This window comes from Sebastes umbrosus, chromosome 22 (genome assembly GCF_015220745.1).
Source record: "Sebastes umbrosus isolate fSebUmb1 chromosome 22, fSebUmb1.pri, whole genome shotgun sequence".
Taxonomy (NCBI): domain Eukaryota; kingdom Metazoa; phylum Chordata; class Actinopteri; order Perciformes; family Sebastidae; genus Sebastes; species Sebastes umbrosus.
Window position 1 is genome coordinate 15,022,577 of NC_051290.1, and position 18,553 is coordinate 15,041,129.

The 18,553-nt window shown below is 41.9% G+C and overlaps 1 protein-coding gene across 2 annotated transcripts in view; it reads left to right on the forward strand.

Moving 5' to 3' along the window:
- Positions 1-6,979: 6,979 nt before the first annotated feature.
- The window catches only part of LOC119482013 (NACHT and WD repeat domain-containing protein 2), a 58,317-nt gene continuing 46,743 nt past the window's right edge, over positions 6,980-18,553 (forward strand). The window contains exons 1-2 of one of the 2 annotated variants that reach the window (XM_037759371.1): positions 6,980-7,403; positions 8,187-8,355. In XM_037759371.1, coding sequence (XP_037615299.1) covers positions 8,208-8,355 — 148 coding nt within the window. In that variant the 5' untranslated portion in view covers positions 6,980-7,403; positions 8,187-8,207. Of the gene's footprint in view, positions 8,356-18,553 lie in introns of both variants that reach the window. The other variant, XM_037759370.1, reaches the window with a different exon arrangement.

Below are 18,553 nucleotides of genomic sequence, written 5' to 3' on the forward strand. Positions count from 1 at the left end.
GGCAACCTCCGGGTATTTATAGTGAAGCCAATGCGGAACTGCCTTAAAGGTCCAATATTTAATGTATTTACTGTAATAAATCATAAAATGACCATGATATGAATTGAAATACTGGCTTCTCTGACAACAATGCTACAGCTTCTCACTTGATTTATTACCTCAGTAAACATTGTAAACATGAGTTTATGGTTTCAATCGCTAGTTTCAAATCTTCTTCAATACAGCATGATGTTCATTTAGTAAATTATGTCCCATTTAGAGTCAAATAGACCATAAAGCAGGGTATGCTTTAGGGAGTGGCTACCTTGTGATTGACAGGTCTTTACCGCGGCGTTGTCCGGTCTGGGAGTTGTCCGTGTTTTTGTCTTACAACTGTAACCCTTTTACAGTGTGTTTTCAGTTCATGAAAATTCAATGTAACATTTTTGTCACCTAAAAATGCAACAGTGTTCGGTTGGACTTAGCTCTACCCTTTCGTATCACTTCTGTTTGCAAAAAAAAAGATGGCAACGGCCAAAATTCCCAACTTGAGACTTCAAAGCGGCAGTCAACAAACCATTGGGTGACATTTTGGTTGCCTTAAAATGTCTAATTTAGCGTATGCTTGTAGGCCCTACTTAGCTCCACCCTCTTGTGTCATTTCTGGTTCCAAAAAAACAACATGGCGACGACCAAATGCCGATATCGAGGCTTCAAAACGACAGTCCACAAACCAATGGGTGACATCACAGTGAATACGTCCCCTTCTTATTTACAGTCTATGTTTGCAACCAAATACCTGCACAAATAATGACAATTCCATCAGCCTCAGCTGTATGCCACTTTGTGTTTAGTGCTAATTAACAATGCTAATTGAAGACGGTGAACATGGTAAACATAGCTGCTAGACATCTAGCTATCATTAGCATGTTAGCATGCTGTCAATAGCATTTAGTTCAAAGCGCTGCCGTTAGCTTAGTTGTAAACTCTACTCTAAACTCCATTTGCCAGTCCACATCAGACAAACTCAATACAAACTTTTTTGCAATATATTAGATTTTAAAATTTCTGGCATTTCCACAGTTTTTTTAAACAGATGGATGCAAACTTATGTGTTATTCTGAATATAAATGAATTGTGAAAGTATGTACATGCATATGCTAAGTAAGTGATACTGTCCATACTGTCAGATGACCATTATACCAATATAATGTATTGCACCGTAACGATGATGTCAATACTTTTCTCCACAATTATCAAGACAAATATGTGTTTACTTGGCATTGTGACTTCATGTTGTCACTGACACCTGTTTTTTAAACCAGGTTTGTGTTTGCGCTGATCCCATATGGGGGTTAGGAGGTTGCCTGTCACCTCTTAATCTCGTGTTTTGCTGGCGAAAGAGTTGAAGAGAGAAGGAAACTGTTGTTGTAGAGCTCTGATTGGAATCCTGTCTTGGCTAATAGCAGGATTATGTCTGAGTCCTCCTAAGCCTGCACTGCTGGCTTTTTATTCAGTTATATAGCCAGGGCATCTCCTGGGTTTTCTTATGAGAGTAGAGCTATCGGATGTGTGAGCGTAAACATTGTCTGGAGGAAATGTGGAGGAGGACGGATGCGTTCACAGAAAAATACCTAACGCTCAAAGTGGCCGAGTCATTTTTACACATCACAATGAAAGCGGCGAGAGCTACTCTCGTTAATCGATTGTGTAGACTTTTTCACTCATGAATAAACCCGGTGATTTGCAAGGTGCCAAAGTTAATCTACTTTGCATAAATAGATTGGTAAGCAGCATCTGTTCCTTCTACAAGCTTGAATTGGAAGTCAGGAAATCAGAAAATTACCTAATTATTCGTACGCTACTGATAAACCTGAACGTGTGAATGAAATTATTGAAACGTGTCTTTCTTTCAAAGGTAGATAAGATGAGGATGAAGGTAGCGATAGTAGGAAGGGATCAGCGGTTGAAAAGGCAATCAGTGATGTTATAGCTGATACAAATTCACTCAATGCTCTGTGGAAATGAACACTAGAGGATGGAAATGAAGTGGGGTCAGAGTGCATGGTCACACTAGAGCGATGTCGCTGGAACGTGCCGAAGCAAGATCAAAGGATCACAGTTATATATCTATAAGAGTTTCTATAAATAAATGGCATTCAAATGATCTGCAATCAGCACATTTCAAAGCACATTTGAGCATATATAATGATATTCCAGATTTAATTTACCTCCCTTTCTTCTTCCTTATGTAATGGAACTTTGTAGCCTAAGAATACACACAGGCAATAATAAGCATATTGGAAAATAATTGGATAAGGAAAGATCACTCCATGAGGAAAATTCTTTTGTAATCAGTTAATTAAAGATATTAATTGGAACTTAGTCATTCAAATTAAATTCTGCAAACCCAATATGGCTTGAGCATAACATATACTGTGTATACCCCGCTGATGTTTTTAGTAGGGCTGTCAATTAAAATATGCAATTGCGATCAATCACAAATTAATCGCACACTTTTTATCTGTTCAAAATGTACCTTAAAGGGAGATTTGTCAAGTATTTAATACTCTTATCAAGATAGTAGTGGGCAAATACAGTATATGCTTGCTTTATACAAATGTATTCATACATTTATAATTGGAAATAAATTAACACAAAACAATGACAAATATTGTCCAGAAACCCTCACAGGTACTGCATTTAGCATTAAAAAAATATGCTCAAATCATAACATGCAAAACTGCAGCCCAACAGGCAACAACAGCTGTCAGTGTGTCAGTGTGCTGACTTGACTATGACTTGCCCCAAACTGCATGTGATTATTATAAAGTGGGCATGTCTGTAAAGGGGAGACTCGTGGGTACCCATAGAACCCATTTTCATTCATATATCTTGAGGTCAGAGGTCAAGGGACCCCTTGACCATGGCAGTTTTTCCTCGCCAAAATCTAGGGCAAGTTTGGAGCGTTATTTAGCCTCCTTTGTGACAAGCTAATATGACACGGATAGTACCAGTGGATTCCTTAGGTGTTTCTAGTTTCATATGCTTTAAAACTGAGTCCGGTACAACCTCCGGAAGATCAATTGCATTAATGCAGTAAAGAAATTAGTGGCGTTAAAACAAATTTGCTTTAATGTGTTATTATCGCGTTAACTTTGACAGCCCTAGTTTTTAGCCATGCTGTCTGTTTGGCTGTTGTCGGTCAGACAATCCACCACTTTGGACTATGGACTGTATATAAGAAGTGGACGTAGTCACCGTGACGTTGCCCATTGGTTTGTGGACTGCCGTTTTGAAGCCTCGAGTTCGGCTTCTTCGCCATCTTGTTTTTTTTGCAACCAGAAGTGACACGAGAGGGCGGAGCTAAGTACAACCGAACGCTGAATAAGACAATATCAGGCGACCAAAATGTTACAATTAACTTTGCATGAACTGAAAACACACTGCGAAAGGGTTGAAGTTGTAAGACAAAAAATGGACTCCCCGACCGAATAACGCCATGGTAGCGACCTGTCAATCACACGGTAGCCACACCTTAAAACATACTTTACTTTATGGTTTATTTGACTCTAAATGGGACCATAATTTACTAAATGAACATCATGCTGTATTGAAGAAGACTTGAAACTAGCGATTGAGACCATAAACTCATGTTTACAATGTTTAATGAGGTAATAAATCAAGTGAGAAGCAGGCTCAGTTTAAGGCACTTCCGCATTGGCTTCACTTTTCAGAACCGTAGGTTGTCACCTGCTTTGGACTGAAATATCTCAACAACGATTGGATGGATTGAGATGAATTTTTAAACAGATATTCATGGTCCCCAGAGGATGAAACCTAATGATGTTGGCGATCCCCTGACTTTTGCTCTAGCGCCACCATCAGGTCAAATTTGTCCAATAGTTTGGTTTATGACCGAATACCTGCAAAACGAGTAAAAATTCCCATCAGCCTCAGCTGTTTACTGAAAGCATGAATCATGTTATTGGGAATTTTCCCATGTTAACATTTCCTAAAAATGACTTCAAACTCATGGCAATGTGCCCTTGATGCTCTCTGAGTCACCTAACTAGAAAAATCCAGTTGAGAGCGGACATTCCAATTAAGGAGTTAATGTAGTGGTGCCAATGGGTAGCACACAGAAATAGACATTCCCAACTGTCTCCCACTCCCTCCATTCCTTTCCAGCTGTTTTGCAGAAACCCACCATCCATCACCAGCCGTTTGTGAAGCCGGTGTGTATGTGGTGCATGTGGACGTTTGCCAAGTGAACAGCTAGTGTCTGTCCTTTGCGTCTGAGCATGTCTCCCAGGTGACACACCGCATCTTGTCACCACGGTGACTCACATTCGCTTGGAGTGGTCCTGGGTTTTTTGGGGGGACGAAAACATGAGCCCATATACACATGCCAATAAACCTGACATCTTGCAATTACTGTAAACCTGCTTGGATGCACACGCACATGCTCAAACACTCGCCCAAAGGTGTTTACTCACACTAAAACTGAGAAGGGGATGTTAAATGATTTAAGGGGCTGCACAGGGACCCTGGAACATGCCAGAAATTATACATTTTTACTGTTTTAAGGCCCCCTGAGCTTGTTTTCACAGGGGCCAGAAATTCTTGCATAAGTGCAATGCACATCCAAAAACACACATTTCGCCTGCCACATCACATCACGCCAACAAGCTGTGTAAAGTGCATCCTTTCGTAAGACGGCGGTGCATTAATCCAGTGCAGGTGCACTCATGATTAACTGACTGGGGATTATGAGAGGGAGCGGAACAATCAAGTAAAGAAAGGTCACAACACTGTTGGGAGGCGAGGCCCCGGTCTCCGGCGCTCCACTTGAGCTTTTCCGGAGTCTTGAATTTTGCTCTGGTGTGAGCCGGTGGCCCTGCAGGCTGCCTTAAAATGGGTCGGTGTGAGCCCTGCAGAGTCCTAGAATCATCCTCCAGACCTGTAGCACAACAGTAAGTCATCTCGCACTTAATAATAATTTCCATCTTACGTAAATAGTTTGTTAAATTTGGCATTTGCAGTCATGCTAATGTGTCCTCTAGACTTTAAAATATGCCAGGAATAATGTTATATTTGAATGTTATTGTGCATTGGGTGCAGGAGCTGCCTAAAATGTGTTGAATGAAATGTGAAATAGCAGCAAGATTTGTAGCTTATTGCAATAGTCAGTGGTCATTTATGGCGTTTATTGATTTGGAACGATGAGATAAATTACTTGCAAACTATTTTCGATCATACTATATTCCATTATTATTCTTTCTTTCCTATGTATTAATTATCTAAGATCTGGATATGTGGAAAGATGAGAGAGGGATGCAAAAAGCTTATTTTCATCAGTAAGATGCTCATAATCTTGTATAAAATATTAGCCAAGGACCTTCTTTTTTCTTCTTTTATAGGCTACAATCATAACTTAAAAGCATTAGTGCAGAGGCTGTACTTAGGGTTCAGGCAACAGACTCACTCTTCATCAGATTCAGAGAAATGCTTGCTGCTGCCCGCTCAACACTGAGACTGAGAGGTGAGGGGAAATATATGGTTCAGCGTTTCCCCCCTCACAAGAACAGCACAGTAATCAATTCCGTTTAGTACAAATCCAATGCACTTAAACTTCCAGCGCGAATAACCAGAGGCTGCAGAGCAGAGGTACATTTATCGATAAAGCAATTAATTCAAACTCCTCCCCCCACCTCCTCCTCCTCCAGACTGCTGCTGCTTCTCCCCCATCCACGGGAAAGGTCACTCAGGTAACCGTTACTCCAAAAAGTAACGCATTACATGTTACTTATGTAAAAGTAACGCAATTTCTCTTCTCATAAACTCTCATGGATCAGAAATTAGCTATGGAGCTATGAATTGCCAGATGGGAAATTGCCAAGCAGGAATAAAACCATTAAGCTAACTCTGCATTTCTGTTTTTCCTCATTTTAGCAGGTCACAGTAGGGGAAACCGGGGGCAATTGTAACAATTTTTGGTTTTGATGTCATTACTCAAAAACCTCTTGAAATATTTGGATAAAAGTTTAAGTAGGTAATTAGAGCTGCAACGCTTTATCGATAAGTTGTCATCTATTAAATTAATTGCCAACTATTTTGATAAAAAAATTACTCTGATTATTTGATTATCCGCTGAGTTACAGACATGTGTCTGTGGGAAAAAGTATTTTGGGCCCAATGGCATCACGTGACTGACACAGAAGTTGCAGTACCGCCGTTTGGCCACTACGAAAGTCCGGATCGTCGACCGCCGCTCTTCCTTACATACATATTACCGTTTATTCACACACAAGTATGTTGAACGATAGTGCAAAGTATGCGATTTGTGTCATCGCTCCGTCTCGTTTCTGACTGGTGCAATTTGAGGTGTTACAATTGCCCCCGATCTCCCCTATCATAAAAGGAAAAAGGCTATAGGCTAACATTAGTTTTTAGTAGAAAAAAAAAAAACACAGGGGAGTGAAAAAATGTATCTTTTATATGGATAAGTAGGCTAAACTCAAAAAATGTAACGTCATTTGGCTACGACACCACACTGCTGACACTGCGGTCCAGTAACATTAATAGGGACTACTGGGTGAGCACCAGTCTGTCCACCAGGAGAGGAGAGAGAGAGACAGGGAGAAAGACATAAAGAGCATCCAGATCTTCTCTGTCAAGTCAAACTAACAGAGATAAGAGCGAAACCGGAACTTTATATTCAGCCTTCAACATAAAAGGGGCAAATTCCTAGGACAAGCTTAGGTGAGTAGTATACGCTGTAAAAACACACTTTAAATGAAAACATCATTGCTTTGTGTTCAAAATAAGGGAAAAAAACGTTGTCGTTTTCACTATAACGCTTTTAAGGTGAACCTGTAGCAACCTGTATGCTGACACTATTTTATTTTGAAAAACGCCTCGCTTGTATTGTTGCTAGGCGCTTCACTGTGCTCTCCATCTCTCAGAGCTCGGTCGGCTCGCAGAGAGACAGCAGGATGCCAAGAGGAGAGCTCCGACACCGACACACGGCGTCCGTTTCACCGTCTCCCGGCGGCGTCGTCGTCTCTCGGCCACATTGACACACTAATGGGCGTTTTTACCTTCCTTTTACCGACCTTGGATATTCTCGGAAGCCACGAAATGAAGCGCTTGAATGTGAGCAACCAAGAAAGAAAGAAGTGTCCTGTTGTGGTTGCGCCTGTCTCCATCCAGCATCACTAAGTCCTCTCCAGAGGATTTAATGTAGTGCTTTTTTTGTAGTGGACTACCCAACTTTTCCCACGCTTTTTTGTTGTCTTTCTCGAGGTTTTCCCAGGATAGACCAACTCCAGGAAAACCGAGCGACTTTGACATCTTCTCCCTGGCAGGAATAACCTCACTGTTAAGCGGTTATTCGCCTTTAAACAAGCATCTTCTCTGGGGTGGGAACACGACTGATGCTTGCCTTCCTTTGAGTTGTGTATCGTCTCGTTACTGTCTTGTCTGTGGCATGAAAATACATGAATGCAATCCAAGGACATGTATACACAATTACGCATGACGGTATAGTAGGCTGTGCGTAATATCCTATTGTTATTATTATTATTATTATTATTATATCCCTATATTCACATGAATGCAACAATCTCATTCTTGTGTTTTTGGACAAGATTTTGGCAGATCCATCCTAACTTAACTGGTGTGTTTATGTGTGTGGCATGGGTGTTGTGTTAGTATGGCATAGTGGAGTAAAATGTGCCAAAAAAATCTTAAAAAACTGAGTCTTATATTTAAAAAAAATGGACCAAATAGTGAAATTAGTTTTTGTCCCCAGAAATAAAGCAAATGTGTCCAAAGTTAGTAGCAAATTAAAAAAGCCATTGTGCCATAATTAACGCCCCATGTGTATTTGTGTGGCATGGGCGTTATGTTAGTATGGCATAGTGGAGTCAAATGTGCCAAAAAAATCTTAAAAAGTCTTATATTTAAAAAAAAATTTTTGGATCAAATATTGAAATGTGTTTTGTCCCCAAGAAATGAAGCAAATGTGTCCAAAGTTAAGCAAATTAAAAAGCCATTATGCCATAATTAACGCCCCATGTGTGTGTGGATGGATCAGTGGGAAATCTGTGCGTAAAAGCATGCACCATGTGTCCATGTGCGCGCCCCCTGGCCGTGCTATAACGTGCTCCTTCTGTGTGTACGGTGTGTGTGTGTGTGAGCAGCCACGCTGGAAGTCGCCCCCCATGTGGCCGTCGGGAGTGGGGAGCAGGCAGCCCTGCCCGCGGGAGTCGGCGCTGCGCAAGGCGGCCATCAGCGGCAACATCACCGCCCTGCCGCACCACGTCCCCACCGGCCGCAGCGTCCGGGTCTTTATCTGTGCCAACCCAGACGGTAAGAGGCAGCGTGACACACACCCACCCACCCCTCCATCCATCCATCCATCCATCTCCCACACAATACACACTCTCTTCCAGCCTGCAGACCCTCACATTACACAAGCTTTCATGTTGAGACTCATTTTTACAAATATGGAAATTACACATATTTTGCATCCAGATCCAGGCTTTTTTAGGATGTTTTTACTTTTTCCTTTACTTTCTGCAGTGGAAACTAACATGGTAAGGCTATATCACCTATTAGGGCTGTAAAAAAAAAAACTCAAAGCGCAGTAAAGTAGAAGGTTAATGCACCAGGATATGAAATACAGCCACTTTTACAAGTATGTGATCTTATGATCCAGTATTGATTTAGGCCCATTTTGAAGGAAAAGTCAGGGGCGGCTGTGGCTCAGAGGGGTAGAGCAGGTTGTCCACCAATCGGAAGGTCGGTGGTTCGATCCCCGGCTGCTCCGGGTCACATGTCGATGTGTCCTTGAGCAAGACACTTAATCCCAAATTGCTCCCGAAAGCATAGCAATCGGTGTGTGAATGAGTATTTAGATTAGATCTGATGGGCAAAGTTGGCACCTTAGCAGCCTCTGCCATGTGTGTGTGAATGGGTGAATACTGACATGTAGTGTAAAGCGCTTTCAGTGGTCGGAAGACTAGAAAAGCGCTATAAAAATGCAAGTCCGTTTACCATTAAGGTGCAGTATATTCGCTATATCAAGTTTCAGTTTTATTTGTCATGTGCAGGTTGACACAGGTGCAACAATACAATGAAATGTATATAGGATGAGAGAACAGGGTCAGCTCCGCACTTAAAACAACATATAAGATAAGATAAAATGACAATAATAAGACAGAACGACATTATTAAGAAAGAAAGACATACTTTATGCGTATGAAAATGAGGAAAGTAAGTGATATCTTGTCAGCATTGAGCTGCGACATATAAAAGATCCTCTTCACCTGATAGAACTGGAAAATATCTTAAATTAAGTTACATTAAGCCATACTGTATGACAAGTTGACTAAAAACAAATTGCCGCGTGATTTATCCCAAAAATAACACAATGAAAGAACAGATTGCTCTCGACATATAGAGCGCACGGTGTGTGTGTGTGTGAGCAGAGTGCGAGACGGTCGGGTCGTGAGGGAGACACCCAGTTGCAGCTCTGTATTTGAATATGCCCTCTGGGCGAGGGGGTAAAAATAGGCTCAGTAAAACTGGAGTAAACAAGGCAAGGGAAGTAGAGTAGGCTATGAGAGAGATAAGTAGAGAGAGAGAGAGAGAGAGAGAGAGAGAGAGAGAGAGAAAGGAGGAGGGCATGCCAGAATTAAAAAAGGGAGGTTGCTTTTGTCGATACATCACTGTCATTTGCTTTCCCCCACTGAGTTGACCTCAGATTATTGCTCTGTTATGGCCCGCGGTAGACGGTGAAAAGTGTAGCCACCTGTAGCTGACTCGAGTCGTTCAGACCGTCCCGTCACAGCACGGAATTAACACTTCCGATCTGCACGTGGATGGGAAAAAGCGACGAGTGGGGGCTATTCCGAGTAGTTCTTTTCACACCCGTCGGCACAAACAGGAAGACACACATCTCCATCCCCGAGCTGCGAAACGAGCTAATTATGAGCTGCTGTTCCCAGTGAAGCGAGGGTGCTGGTATCCAGTGCCATATCCTGGTAATGAAGCCATAGAGGCACACACTCGGGTCTTGCTTTCAAACACTGCTGATTCCCCCTGCAGGAAGGTATTCTTTGCATTTGTTTCAGATGAGTTCACTCCATTACGGTACTCAAGTTGTAGCTGTGAACCGAACAGAAACTCTCCCTACACTTTGCAGACTTGTTGTGGTGCGGCAAATCCGTACCGTCTGTGCCAACATGCACATGAGGAATTACTCATAACTGCTGTGACCCAGGTCTGCCCTCAGTCCTGCTGCAGAGCCTGTTCCTCCATGTTCACTAGAGGGGGCTGTCCATGCACTTATGTAATAGCATTCACCTTACTGTACATGTATAATGTTGGTCAGATCAGACAAAGCAATCAATAACGTGGATACAAATGGATACAGTTCACATTTTGATGGCACCCAGTAACAATAAGAGAGCCCCTCTCTGCTTCAGCATCACCCTTTTGGCATTTCCCTCAAACATTTTGATTATATTCCACTATAGTTGCCATACTAAGGGTGCTCCGATCGGGATTTTTTTGGGGCCGATCACCGATCACTCGAAGCAGCATCGGACGATCCGGTTACAGATCACGGGGGCTTTTGTTGAGCTATTTCTCTGCGCCAGTCGACAAGCAATTATGTTCCTCTGCTCTTTGTATATGCCCGTGTGGCTTTGTCTGTGTGTGTGTGTGTGTGTGTTAGGGCTGGGCTGCAAAAAGTACGTTTGCATATTCCTTCTTAAAAAACGACATATGTTAAACTTATTCAAATATCTATTTTTGCGCATTATGTCCGTGACATCGCGTCCTAATGCTATGTTCGCACAACAAGCGACAAAACAGCCAAGCGTGGCCAGCTACATTGTCGCCGAGTCGCCGTTGAAGTGTTGCTCAAGCGCTCGCTGACGTAGTTATGACGTTAAATAGCACTGGGAACTGCATGGCTAATTTTTTTTCTTTCGATGGGACGGAACAGGGTGAAAGAAAAACGTGATTGATGCAACGACAAGTGTCTGGCATCAGTTTGTAGTTTCATGTCACCGGCTTCCATTGAAAGTGACTTGTAGCCTGTTGCTGTGTAGTGTGAACGCAACATAACTGGCCAACGCGCCGTTTTGAGCTGAACTTTTGTCAGACACCTTTTTCTATTTATTGCCGTCACTCGCTTTGAAAACACCACAATGTCTGATTCGTGAAGTTAAATTGAGGAAACATCTATACGATACCTCCTCATTTCACCACAAAAACCTACAGAGAGACCACCAGGGAGCTGAAAGTTTCCTACTTGCTGATGGCCAAAGTTATTTCCAGTAAATACCACAATATAAAATGTGTGTTTTCTCTTTTAAAAAGTACAAACGTCAGAAGATAGCAAGTGCTACTCACCCATCTTTTAAGTGGTTACGTCTCCAGTCTGATCTCGAGCACACAGCTGATAGGTACATGGTTTGTTTACATGACTTCACAGAAGTGCATACATGCTTGCTTGCTGGCATCGGAAGCGTTCTGGTTTCCGTTAGGGATGCATCGATACTGGATCGGATATCGGGCCGATACTGACTCAAACAGCTGGATCGGATATCGGTGACAATGGGGCCGATCTATTCAATTAATTTTATGTTTATATACTATATATATTAAATACTGGAATTTTAATTCCTGTTTAAGTTTTGACCAATTTGTTGCTGCATTAAAAAGGTTTACACCTGACTTGTAATTCCTGTTCATTTTGAAGATTTTTTTTACCAAGTTGCTGATGTACAATTTATTATTTTAATAGTAAGGAACAATTAAATACATTTATATCTATGTATTTATGTGTTACATTTTGTTTTACAAAGTTAGGAAAGCAAAATTTAAGCCCAGTCTGATGTTTCCTTACACATAAAACAATGATCCCAGTCACTTCCACACAGTGAGGCGTACAGCTTATTGATTAAACACTGGTATCGGATCGGTACTCGATATACCCAAAGCCCAGGTATCGCTATATGGAAAAGTCGGATCGGTGCATCCCTAGTTTCCGTTTGTAGTCCGAGTAGTATTGACCAATCACGTTCGAGCAAGCTTTGGTTGAATGCAGGTAAACAGTCTGTGTGGAGCGCAAAAAAAGGTGAAACTCATTTGCTGAAATGCACTCTAGGGACCCACCGGTTATTGTCTGGTGATTTTGCTTTTTATTGGTTTAAAATTAGCTTTCTAAAGTGGTTACTTGTGAAACAATCTGGTCGTACACGTCGTCTCTCAACTCCCAACTTCAATCTCGCATCTCAAGTTGCTATCGCACTGTAAAAGGAAGTCTTGGTCCGGATATTGGCTGGCTACACTGGAACCGCAGAAATATAGTTCCCAGAAGCTTATCCGCCGTCAGGCCGATAGCCAATTGGTTTTGAGGTTGTTGTTGAATAGGTTCACGGAAAAAATAAACCAGACAGACGCCGAAACTATCGCTGCAGATCGCAAGCCGGCCTGCGTAGTTCCACATGAGCTGTTCAGACAGGACGGCCGGGCCCAGTTAGTGTGTGTGTGTCCAGCTGTGCAGCTCTCAGAGCGAATTAAAGAGCAGGCGAGAAAGCAGGCCAATCAGTATTAAAAATGTTTCAATTCAGAATTGATGCGTCATCTGATCGGCTCGTCTGATCGTCCTTTATCGAGACCAAAGATCAAGACCCTGACTGACATCCTACTGTACATATAAATAGTGGAGTATTAGTCTATTTAGGCTCGTGACTGGAAAGCTGTGGCCTTGAAATAGAATCAGTAACTCTAACTCTATTTGAGGAGAAACATAAAGGGCATGTTTCCTCGCACTTCTCCCCAAACCAGATGTAAAAAGCAATGAATGAAGCAGTATGAGTGTGAAATAGTTGCTGAAAGCTGGGCAGGATATCTCCCTCGCTTTGACAAAACATCCCATTATAACACTTCAAAAAAATATATGTCACACATAATACCACACACTAGAAAGATGAACAATGCTATCGGCGGCGATAATCTCACCATCACAACGCTTTTTGTATTGTGTCTGTGTGACTGGAGGACCTCTCTGCTGTGATCTACAGTGCCAAGCGTTTTATATGTGTTGGCTGTGCTGAATATACTAACCCTAATGCCCTTAATCAAAACCCATAGACAACCGCGGTGCACTCCTACGGCTGTATTCGCCCTCAGGGACCTCTGTTTGTGTGTGTTTGCGCCGTCTGTTAAAGGGGCATTACGCTCAGTTTTAACAATAATTTAGAAATCGTAGTTGATGGAAGAGAGCGGTTTGAGACGTCAGCACAGCATGCAGATGCTACAATAGAAGGTTCACGACACAATGCAGTATTTAAATATTCCAGAGTGCAAAGCTAAACAACTAATTTGAGTGGATTTACATCCTCCTTCCACGATGTTAATGAATCACTCAAGTTCTTGGCTCAGGTGGATGAATCCGTGTGTGTGGCCACACTCGATCAATTAAAAACCCCGCTGCTATCTGTTGTTGCCAGTAGCCAGACGGCAGCAACAAACCCAGAGAAAAAGCCTAACATGATTTATTTTTGCGTACCGCTCAGTGCATTATGCAGCCCGTCTCCTCCGTGTGTGTGTGTGTGGAGATCCATATAAGCATATCAAGACAACTCCATTACCTTGCTGTAGCCACCTCAGGGGCTCTGGCATCGCTTGTAGGCAGCTATTTGTATGCGAGCTATCACTTAAGCTGTTTAACGTTGATAAAAGCGCGAGGCCCTAGGGATGCCACGCATAAAATCATCCACCCCTCCCAATACGCCATCATCAAGGCTATAGCGTGTCACCACGGAGACCACTAATTACGTTACAATTCGCCGCGCAATTATCCCCACTGTTCCGATTGACTACATTTATGTTGTTGGTTGTTTTAGCTCAGTTTTCCGTCATTCAACGGTGTCTTTTACTTTAAGAATATCTCTCTCTCCCTCTCTAATCATCCACTTTTTTGAGTCTGGTTGAAAGAGAAGAAAGGAGGAGAGTGGGAGGGTTGGCAAGGCGGACAGAGGAGGAGGGATGACAGGTGGAAATGCTGTGTCAAGGGTGGCTTTTGTTTAATAAATTGCTTTTCAGTGGGGCTGGCGAGTGCCAGATTTTTTGGGCGAGCCCGGCATCCGTTCTGCGGCGCGTGAAGTTTATGACGCGTGCTGGCTTATTTCTCATCCTCTTGTGTCGTCTTTGGCCTCCGCTCTTCTCCTGAAGGGGAAGTAGAAAGCTCACTCTGACCGGTTTGGCAGCAGCTTTTTAGTGACCTCTCTCTCTCTCTCTCGCTCTCTCAGTTTTTCCAGTGTTGCTGTGGAGCAATTCCGCACCCCCCAGGACGTCGTTTCTGACAAATTCAGCAGTTGCCCTCACATACTCGTCTAACTCCCCGGGCGTTTTGAGCCATTTCACAAAAAACACACTGTAAAAATATCTCATCAGGGAACGATGGCGATGATAGCGAGCAGCCCCGCTAGATACACCTGAATAAAATCACATCGTGATTATCCACTTACGACCGACCATAATTAACCTCGACAAAACTAGTGCGGTCTACAAGTGGTCTGTAACTAATGGGAATTTTATTTTATGTGCACATCAAGGGCTCTGCTTGGGAGAGTTTGGAGGCTCAATGCTGATAATTGAGATTTGAAATGAAGAAAATCATACCAGTAACTTCAGTGAATGTTTAATTCAATGTCTTCTTGGAACGTCTCGCTATTTTAGCTCCTTTTAAAGTCACCATGATGTAATGTGGTGAGGCTTCTAGTCAGCCGAACGCTGTCTCTTCACTGTATTCTTTAGTTTTGCACGTCAAAATGTCGCTACATCAAAAGGCGTTATCTGTATACATCTGTATATCTTCTTTTTTACAGATTCCATTGTCTAATTTCCCAAAACTGAGGAGTAGCAAACTTCACTTCAAAAAAATCACATGAATATTTAACACATCCCCCACACTTTAATTCTCCTCAGAATACAGCACTAATTCTCTTCATGTTCTCTAGATCCCACCATATCAAGGACACTGACAGATATACAGTATTGCATGCAAAGATCCTAAAAAGGACAGTTTTCCAAGATTAAAAAGTAATACTGAGGATTAGAAAATAAAATGTGATGATCTGGCTATGAGGTTTCCTAGTGAGGCGGGATAAAAATAGATGTGAAACAGTGGAAGACCAAATCTCTCTCTACAAAAACTGCTAGTTTTGCATTTGATTACACAACTATAACAAAGGAGCTCCTTATGTTACAGGAAAGCAAAAACCTTCACGAGCTCACCGTCTACTTTGTGTTCGTGGAGCCCTGTAATAACTCAAGTGACTGTCTAACCATGGGGTATGTATAGGTTTGTTTTTAACATGGGTAGGGACATATTTTGTCGGGCAACCGATATGGACAATTGTGTGTAAGTGCACTTGCTGGCATTACAACAGTACATATTTGCTTATATTACTTGCTCAAAACAGGGCTGGTATTATGTTGATTTTTAAGTAATATTTCAAATTTTATATTATTACTGTAAGTTTGAGACTTAAATTAGTATGTTACAGAGTTTCACTCTACTTTATGCTACTTTTTAAATCATCTTATGAACTTTACTAAAGCCTACTAAATTAACAATTAAGTATGATATTACCAGCAGACCGTTCACACTGAAGTATGCTCAAGCGAGACGTATCATGACTGGCGGCCGTCACATCTCCAAAAATGTCACGGTACATTTCCAAACAGGCGTTATTTGGACAAACTGACCACATATTGGGAATCTAAATGGTTACTTTCTCACCTGAAAACACATTAAAACTTAATAAAGTGACATATTAACAGCTTTCAGCCTGGCTCAAAATCTCGCAATGCATTGTGGGGCACTTGAGCATGTGCAGTTAGTCTCATACTGTCATAGAAATTCTTGCTAATGTAGTATACATTACATCCGGGACAACTAACTAGTGCCCTGGCTTTGGTAGGGACATGTCCATCCTACCGTCCATAACCAAATCTATGCTTATGTCCCAAACCGAAGAGCTGACGGGAAACTAAAGCTGCAGCAGATGAGTTCACTGTGTTATATTTTGAAAAGCGTCGCATCACGACCTTGACATCATTGTCCAATAGATTCAGCATAAAATTAAACACGCTTGATATAAATATATATAAAATAAAACTGCCCTCCTTGGTGCCCCCATGTTTGAACAAACCGCAGCAAATGCGCCACCTTGGATGCCCTTCCAGTAGAGAAAACGGGATGAAGTGCCCTCTTGGATGCCCCTATGGTAGATAAAATGTGATGTAGTGCCCTCGAGGGTGCCCTCCCAGTTGAGAAAACGTGATGAAGTGCCCTCTAGGGTGCCTTTCCAGTGGAGAAAATGTGACGAAAGACCCTTTAAGGTTCCCCTCTAGAAGAGAAAACGTGATGAAGTGACCTCTGGGGTGCCCTTCCAGTGGAGGAAACGTGATGAAATGCCCTTAAGGGAAAACTTTCTGCACACTGGTGCCCCATCGCATGCAGCCGGTGCCCTTTTTTATCTTTTCGCCCCTGCCCTTCAGACAGCCTGAGTCCGCCACTGGCTATAATCATGTCTGATTGGACCCTCTGACTGGTCTGGGCTTCTGTCAGGAGGCAAGAGATTGGAATCTTAAATCTACAAGACAACATGCGGTGGCCATGGTTACCGAGTCTCCGCGATCTCGAGCATCAGTCATCATGACTGGCTATAATTGGGGCTGTAAAATGTGTAGTGTGTTCCCAGCATAACTGTGATTATATGACAGAGACCCTAAAAGCCCCACTAGTGGCTTTTAAGGCAACAGCTGCCAGCACAGATGTTACCCAATGAACTTGTTATAGCACATTTTTTATGTTGGGTAGACTAACACCAGTTCTTCGTGCAACCGCTGTTGTGGTTATTTAATCATACACAGTTGAGGTTACTGGCAGACAAACAGGGAAGTCCCTATCACTGTTACATCAATGTTTTACTGGAAATAGTTGTTTTTCCCTCGATGCTTAACATATAGTGTGGATGGTGGCACAATAACCTCCAGTGGATTTCCTTCCTGATCCAGTGGTATTCAGATAACCTGTAGGGTCTCGCTGTGCTCAGGGAAATGCAGGAACATCTGGCCTTTATGGATGGCTGCTTTACACAGACACAATTTGCCTTCAGCATCTTCCAGGTCATTCGGTATCGATTTGCTCACTGACTGTGCGTTTGCATCATCAGGTTCAGATCTGCACATTAGAGAGTTTGTGTGGTACACTGAACACAGTGAACTTGAAGTTTTTTTTAAGCAACAGCCCCGCGTAGACTGATAAAGATAATGATTTGCTTACATTTGTCGGTCTTGTGGGTAGGGGGGTACGAAAATATTGGAAAAATATCACGATAATGTGTATTTTGATACTGTATCGAGTCTCAAAAACATTGTATCGATTTAGTTTACATGAAAAGATGGACTGAGTTAATACTTTATTTAATTTGTCTTCTCACAGTAGTGCTATGATGTTAGATCTTACAGGGACATATGGCGGTGTGTTCTTTATACTATGACAGTTTTCCTAATATTAGATTAAAATTTGCAATATATAGTATATAATATATACTATATCGCGATATATCACAATACATTGAATCGTAACCCCTGTATCGTGATACATAACATATCGTCAGATTCTTGCCAATACACAGCCCTACTTGTGGGGTCTATTCTGATGTAGTGTAGACTTAAGTTTTAAGATGCTTTATTGTGAAATATGCAGTGTTGAGATGTGAAGACAAGTGACAGAGAATAAAATGCTGCGGGTCAGGGGCTGAATTTGAACTAAGGCTGCAACAAAAGATTATTTTCATTATCGCTTGATCTGTTGATTTTTTTATTTTTTATTGGATGAGTCAGATAATTGTTCAGTTTATAAAATGCCAGAAAACAGTGCCCAAGGTGATGCCTCCCAAGTGTATTTTTTTGTCCGACCAACAGTTCAAAACCCAAAGATATTCACATTTGAGAAGCTGGAACCAGGAAATGGCTTATTTTGCTTGCTTGAAACGACTAATAGAGTATCAAAATTGTTGACGATTAATTTTCTGGCCATTTTCAAAATAGTTTCAGCGAATAATCGTTTCACTAACAACATCCCTGATGCGTGATAATATCCTCTAGGTCAGTGGTCCCCAACCTTTTTTGGTATGTGGCCTCTTAAAATGATTTCTGTGTTTTCTTGTGACCCCCTTGTCACAGATTGTATATGAACAGTTCCACCAAAGAGTGATCTTTCTTTCACAATTTCTCAAATTGCTATATTTTAATCATTTTTATGGGCCAGAACATGTAATAACGTCCATTTTTTTACGACAAAAGCAAAAAGCAAAAGTAGCAAAATCATCTCCAGACCCATCAGATTTATCTTGTGACCCCTTAGAGACGTCCCGACCCCTAGGTTAGGGACCACTGTGCTAGGCTTAAACCACTTAACTGCTGTATAGCTACTGTGCATCATCCATCATCCATGATATTACTTTATATACTT